The sequence below is a fragment of the Penaeus japonicus genome, unplaced genomic scaffold (genome assembly GCF_977035675.1).
Source record: "Penaeus japonicus unplaced genomic scaffold, GWHDUDI00000001_assembly GWHDUDI00000014, whole genome shotgun sequence".
In the NCBI taxonomy this organism is placed as follows: Eukaryota; Metazoa; Arthropoda; class Malacostraca; order Decapoda; family Penaeidae; genus Penaeus; species Penaeus japonicus.
In genome coordinates this window covers 25,223,898-25,231,397 of record NW_028234416.1, presented here as the reverse complement: position 1 = coordinate 25,231,397, position 7,500 = coordinate 25,223,898, and the positions used below count along the sequence as shown (strand labels likewise).

Genomic DNA, 7,500 nt, shown 5'->3' with positions numbered 1-7,500 from the left:
TGATTAGGTCAATGTTGCTCATTATTGTAATTGTAGTATTGTTTTATTGTTATTTACTATGCTTATTGTCATTGTTGTATGACATGTTTTATTAGAATTTTATTTTTTGGGTAGTGTTGAAGTCAGGGAAAGGTACTTTGATTTATTTTTTAACTTTCATTGCATTCTTATTCTAGCTTGTCTATAGCGAACCAGATGCTTTAGTACAATTTAATGCCTAATTTAGAATGTTTCTGTGAAAATGCCATATTTTGCTGAATTAAGATCCAATAAAATTCTGAGCCCATTATATATCTTTGAGGTATATTTATCCAGTTTGAGTAGAGATATAGAAGGTTCAGAGACATTTGGGTGGTGTGTCCCAATTTTTTTTCAGTATTTTATGTAGATTGAGTCCTATTCTTGTTTTGCATAAATTAGGTAGAAGTAGGTCTTGTGCATTCTATTGACAAGTCACTGAAGTTGACATTTAATATTTATATAATTATTTCAAAGCAGATTACACAAACCTATTAAAAATAACTGATTTGACATTACATTGCAAAGAGCAAGTTTGACAAGATATTAGTGAATGTTATTGACTCATTGCGAGCAGGGCGCCTAACAACCTTACTGGTTGTCAGGATGAGCAGTCTACGACACTAGCAGTACCAGCTAAAAAATTAGAGGGACGGGCATTTTCTCTGTCCTCTTGGTAGTGCAGACTAGCCCAAATAATATTTTTCTATAAATCCATCTTAAAATGTGGATTTAGGCTGACTTTAGAAGCCTGTAGGTCTGAAACTGGCGCCGTTACAGCCATATTACTTAATGACTGTGTGCGCTCTTCAACTGTGAGCAGATCCCGATGTTACGCATTGTATGGATATACTCCCATCTTTTAGACCTAATCGGTGCCGACATGTATGTCATGACATCCGTACGCAATGGGTTAATGTAACTTTGTATCTGTCACTGGTCTATGCTCGGATCCTGTGGCCTTTGTGCCCATTGGTGTTCCAACAAAGCTTCATTGGATTGATGCTGGTAGGATGAAGCTTGTAGATCTCCCTGGTGATTTATTGTCACATAAGGAACCAGTCCAAGCTCTGTATTACAAGAATATTTGGATGTAGAGGGGTTTGCTGGCTTTTGCTGAAGGGCAGAGGCTGTGGTAATTGTTTGACACTGGGAGCAAATTTTAGCCTAGGGGATGAGAGTTTTTTTGCTTGACTACAGTTTGTTCAAACAATGAAAGTCCAGTTACATGAATATAATCTGGACACAAAACAAAAGAGAAAAGGTATGGACCAAAAATATAATTAGTAATATTTTCTTGGGAATCTTAGCAAACCTCTAGAAGGAGTTTGTATGTTAGCCACTAATTTTGCAAGCGAAAAAAGGATATTGATAAGTAACAGGTCATGCCAAGGGTATGTGTCATTAGTCTCAAAGAGGGTTGTTCATTTTCTTAAAAGGAATGCTGGAAGCAAAGTTATACTCTATTTGCTCTTAAAGAATTGGAATTTTCTTTATCCTCATAGCTTATTTTTTATATTTTATATTAGGTAAATAGCATATCATGAGAGATTTTCTTATTGTGGTTAGAACATTTTAATGATACTTATCTAAACTTTTTATGACACTATCCTTTCCTATTAGTATACTTGATACTGTAGATATTGTAAATATATTTTAATTAAAAATTTGTCCTTTCCCATTAGTATACTTGATACTGTAGATATTATAAATATATTTTGATTAAAAATTTTGCCAGTGAAGATATCATTGATGTAAATTACTTATATTATTTTCTTGGTAAATAACAAAAAACACTGCATATAGAGAAATGGTGTTATTAATATCAGAGTAATATCTCACTTCATGTTACCCTGCCTTCTGCACTCAGGCGAAAGTAAATAACCTCCTTATTTGATGATGAATTGCGTAGAAGGTCTAAAAGCTTTTTCTTTATTGATCTTTGCTGGAGTACAATTCATGAGGTTATGGCATCATGATACACCTGTGGACTTTGATAAGGGATTGTATTATAATGATTATGTCCATTTCTGGATAATTACCCAAATTTGTACATTTTACTTTTTTAGGATAGGATGAATATTGATTTGAAAAGCATGGTTAGTTTTTAATTTAGTTAATAGAAGGTATTGATTTATTGTGATTAATGCTGTTTCTTCCAGATTGAGCCCTATGAAGAAGATCCAGCAGGCAAACCATTAAAAAAGTATCCAGTTCTGTTTTATGGGACATATGAAACGTAAGTAGTCCAAACCATTATTGTTGGAGGTTTTGCATGAAGTTAAGCTCATGATAAAATGGCATCAGGAAGATATTGCTGTCAAAATACATCTGAGCTGAGAGCAAATTGTGTCTTGCCGACAGACTTTCGAATAGATAAGAAAGGCTGTGCGATTAACACAGACACTGTTATTTGTGCTGATTCATAATTTAGCATGTGAATGAATATTATTCTTTTTTTTGTTTGTTTGTTGCTAATTTGAAAATGCTATGTTAAGTCGGAATTGAATTAGCATATTCATATTTTGTACCATTGTTTACTTTTGGTCGAATGTTATGAACATAGGGGCTATGCTAATGAAAGGAAAACATACCTACAAATTATTATATTTGGTTGGTCAAGTGGGATTAACTTCATAGCTTTGCCATTAGAGAAGATATTCCCTTCTATCATTGACAAACTGAAGTTTTTGGGATTTATTTTATTATATAACTGTTGAATGAAGTTATACCTTGAAGAAGGATTAATACTAATAGGTTCATATGTATTATATTTCATAATTTATTTTCAGGGCTTTGCTGAAGCCAGATGACCTATTCCCTTACTCCACCCATGTAGAGAAGTTTGGGAAACCACAGAAGAGGAAAGGCTTCAATGAGGGCCTGTGGCAGATAATAAATAACCCAAATCTAGACCCAAGCATAGTAAGTTTCACATGACCTAGAAGTCAATTTGAGGCACTTCTTGGTAAGTCTTGATTGTAATTGCTCTAGCTTTTGGTGAATGGGTTGGAAAAGATGATAGCTTTCAACAAAAATGCCTTGGAAGATTTTTATATTTATAAGATCAGTGCATATAATATCTAAGATAAAATTAGAAATTTGTAGCTGTAGAAGAAATAAATCTAATACATTAAATCTTATTTCACATGTAAGTGTATCCTTAGGCTTTGTATTCCAAATCATTATGTCTAGATTTGATGTTGGTCCAGATACACATGCAGTTACTAACATTGAATTAAAGATTAGCTCTGTTTTCCTTTTCTCCATCTTCAGTATTAATTCCATCTTTTTTCTGTTGTAAGTTTTAATTTTGTCTCTTCTTTTTTATGCAATTTTCCTCCCTTCCCCCTCTTTTCATCATCTTGTTCACTGCAACAGTTTCTTGGCAAAGATTATGCCATTAGTAGAATGAATGCTGTTATGATGTGTATTTTTGTAATTACAATACAAAAGCCTTGGTTTTTCAACAATCATAGCCCTTAAAATGTCAACTCTATCCTCGCAGCCAATACCACCAGATGTGTCCTCCGCCTCCTTGCCTGGCACCCCGAAAACCCCTGCAGCCAAGCCTGGGAGAAAGTCTCTGAGCTCGACACCGGCAGTGACGACAGATGTCAAGTCTGAAGAGTCCGATGAGGATGTAGGGGATTTAGTTATTGATGAGTCCGCAGGGAAAGGTGCGTGTGGTTTGATAATCTTGGATATTCTCTTCCTGTTTTCTATCCTTTTCACTTATTGATTGAAGTGAGAAGAAGTGGAATAGGTTTGAGATTGGTTATTTCTTGAGTTTAGAGATGAATAAAGGAGTGCCTGGGACCAGTGGGCATCACAAGAGTTTATAGATATAAATAAACATGTTTATATTTTAAAGTGCTTGAAACAGAGACTAAAATATATCTAATAAATTGCCCATTTTTTATCTTGATTTATGAATTTGAGTTTTGAGAATGTGAGATGTACAGAAGTGGGAAATACAGGTGCTATAGTTCCTGTAATATTTTGTCTATAAGTATTGGAAAATAAAAATACATTAAAAAATATTATATCATCAAGCTTATTTTGGAGTTTATAAATCATAGACAGTATAATAATATAAGTCACTCATGCCACAGTCATATGAAAAATTAGTCACAAAATTTAAGGAGAATTATACAAGAAAAGGAACAGGATATTATAGAGTTGAAGGCTGAATGGCATTAACTAGGAATAGTTAGAATGGAAAACTAATCAGTTAATATCTTTATTTCTAGGTGCAAAACCTGGAAGAAAAAGAAAAAGGCAAGATTCCGACATAGCTTTAGAGACACCAGCCAAGAAAGCTGCATCGTCTGATGTCAAGAAAACTCCCAAAGAAACTCCAAAGCAAACCCCAAAAGAAAATATTAAACAGTCAAAACTTTTAGCTAAAGAAACTCCAAAAGAAACTCCAAAACAGGTATGCATTATGGCTGTATTTAAACTTGTAGGGATTTGAGAAACTATTTATTAATTGTTTTAACATAAGGAGGTATACCTGATTGTTAACAAAGTGGCAGTATATATCTTGACTACAAAAGTAACCCGCTTATGATGGAGCATATCATTGCCTGAGTTCACTCGCGACTGCATTATAGTAAGTGCACACAGCTTCTCCCTGAGATATTTCTTTAGGTAAAGAAAGTCTATCCCTGATAGCTGCCTTAATCATTAACTCATATCATGTTCTAAAGCATTGGCTTGGAGTTCCAGGGATATGTTGGTAATCTGTTATGGAAATATCATTACACTTTATTTCTTCTATCCATTGGTGACATAACAAAGCTGAGCATTACTTTAGAACCTAAACAACTTTCAACAGGGATTGGAAATAGTGCTGCTTATTTTGATGCTGATTCTGTATGCCTTAGACTTTTCAGTGAGCAGATTTGAATGCATAAGAGGGTGAATGAGGATGTTCAATTCTGAAGGTGTATTATATTTAACTAGTTTTTGTTTGGAAACCTTGTTTGTTTAAGTGATCCTATAGAAACTTTGTTTATATGACCTAGAATTTAGAAATTTCACTGTTGCAGAATATGAAAAAAGATAGTTCACTCTTGTGTGAAAAACTTGGTTAAACCCTAAATTCCAGATGAAAACTTGAAAAGCCATGCTGTGCGATGTAAATAGAAATTAGAAAAAAACCTTCAGATTTAAAAAAATTGTAAAGAACATTCTTCTGTATCTCTTGTTATAAAGTGAAGTCAGTATTAAAAAAAATAGCTTGAGATTAAACCTCTTATAATTGAAATTAAAATTTTAAGGTTAAGCATTTGCAATAAGACCTGTACAATTGTGCTACTCCTTACAACAACAATAACAACAACAAAAAGGCTAGAAGGATGGAATGTGAGTTTAAGATGTAATGCAAACAATGGCAGTTAAATACAGAAGCTTGACTGATGAGATTAAATTTCATGATTAAATTAATATGATGAAATGTGACATGTGGAAAGTACAAGTGGCAGTTAGAGGGGATGCTTGTAATCACTCGTAGCATGGAGCCATTTATGCAACCTGTAAAGTTTGGAGACTGCTTTTGTAATTTACTAAAGGAAGGTAGTAACAACAGGAACAAAGGTATTTTTAGTATTATATTTATCTTCAGCATATGTATTTTCTTTTATATTACAGCAATCTGGAGAATCATTGGAACCTCAAGTTAGTCGAAGTGGGAGGCTAATTAAGCCTAAAAAGTTTTTAGATGAAGGTGAAGATGCTTCCCGCCCACCATCTGCTGCAGCAGGAACACCTTCCACTCCTGTTCCAGGTAGGATGCTAGTATGAAATATTTTGTAGATTATTAATATGATGTCTAAATTAGATGGTGAGAGGGATATAAAGAGATAGGAAGAGTGTGAAAGGGAACATTCTTCACTGTAGAATCTTGAAAAGTGGAATAGAGACTGAACCTCACAAAGCTTACATTCAGTGATGTGGCAACTTAATATTAACCCTCTCTGGACGGGTGGTACACTATGGTACCGCTCATTCAAGGGCCCGGTTGCCGGGTGGCACCATATGGTGCCAGTCATTTAATTGATTTAGGCCTAAGTGTTCGAAAACCCCAGCATTGTGACATGCAAGGCTGGAATGCCCCCGTCGTGACTGGGTTAAGATAAATTGATTTAATGGTCAATATAAAACATAAGAAGGAGGGTATATGATTACTGCTATGAGAAATAAGAATAAAATTTTACAGTACAGAACAAAATCACAGCTTTTGCCAGTAGCTAGTAAAAACAAGAATGGTATTCTTTCAAATCAAATCTTTTATCTTATTTGAATGACCATATATAAAAATTACTTTTTTTTAATAGATAATTACATTATAATAGTAAATGAAAAGGTTTTTAAATGGTATCTATAGTTGCTAGTATTTATGATATTAACAAAATATTTAAGAGAAGAAAGATGTTATGATGTACATTATCACAGTTACAGAAAATGCAAGCACCCCATCAATTACCAAAACTAGCAATGCAGTCAAAAGTACTCCCAGTGCACCAGTCACCACGCCTAGAAAAAGACTCTCCCTCTCCGGGTCTGAGGAAGCCACGCCAGCAGAGCCGCCTGCAGTGCCAGAGGAAATGCCCACCCCAACAGTGAGTTTCTGTTTGGGTTACTGAGTTTTTGAGTTGTCGTGTTGCCTTCACAACTATAGAAAATGTATGCAAAATTATTTACTTCTGGGTGTGTAGAGATGATGTTCCTAGAGTGGGAAGAATTCATATATCATTTGCTGTTTTATTTAACACTTTGAAATTTTGAAGGTTCATTAGGCTGCTGTAGCTTTCTCTGATGATGATGATGATGATTGATTTTTGGAAATAGACAACCTTTTTGGGTGCTGCTGACCTGTTTGAGCAGGGAATTGTGTATACTTGTACTGTCCTTCAAGATTTTGGTTTATTATTATTATTATTATTTTTACACATGATTTCACTATTGCTTAATCACCAAGAAATTGATATCACCCCATTCCTTGATTAAAAAAAAAAGAAAGAAAAAAAGTGGACTTCCTATACTATTAGTGTTATTAACATTGTGATAGATTGATATAACAAGATTACTAAAGATAATAACTGAAATGGAAATCAAACCTGTTTTTCCAAAAAATCAATGAATGGGGTAAACAGCTGAGATCAAATAGGCCCACTAATTACCACTTGGTGATTAAGCACTTGTAGAATGTCCTGCGTAAACAATGGACAGTGCATATCCCTGGAGTTAAACAGGATAACCCCTAAGGTCCTATCCTTAGTGTTCATGGCAATACCACACTAGGTGTGTCTTTGTTATCTGTAACACTTGTGGAATGGCTGTCAAAAACTAGGAGGAACACCCTCTACCTCTGTCTCTTTCTGTCTCTTTTTCTTTCTCTTTTTTTCTCTTCCTCTTTCTTTTTCTTTTTCTCTTCCTCTTCCTCTTCCTCTTCCTCTTTCTCTTTCTCTTTCTCTT

At 34.4% G+C, this 7,500-nt stretch overlaps 1 protein-coding gene across 1 annotated transcript in view; it reads left to right on the top strand.

Annotated features, from left to right (window-relative positions):
• The window catches only part of LOC122251231 (uncharacterized), a gene marked incomplete at its 3' end in the record, with an annotated part of 17,475 nt that overhangs the window by 790 nt on the left and 9,185 nt on the right, over positions 1 to 7,500 (top strand). The window contains 6 exon segments of the mRNA XM_043012973.2: positions 2,181 to 2,257; positions 2,811 to 2,943; positions 3,527 to 3,698; positions 4,272 to 4,456; positions 5,674 to 5,809; positions 6,478 to 6,644. Coding sequence (XP_042868907.2) covers positions 2,181 to 2,257; positions 2,811 to 2,943; positions 3,527 to 3,698; positions 4,272 to 4,456; positions 5,674 to 5,809; positions 6,478 to 6,644 — 870 coding nt within the window.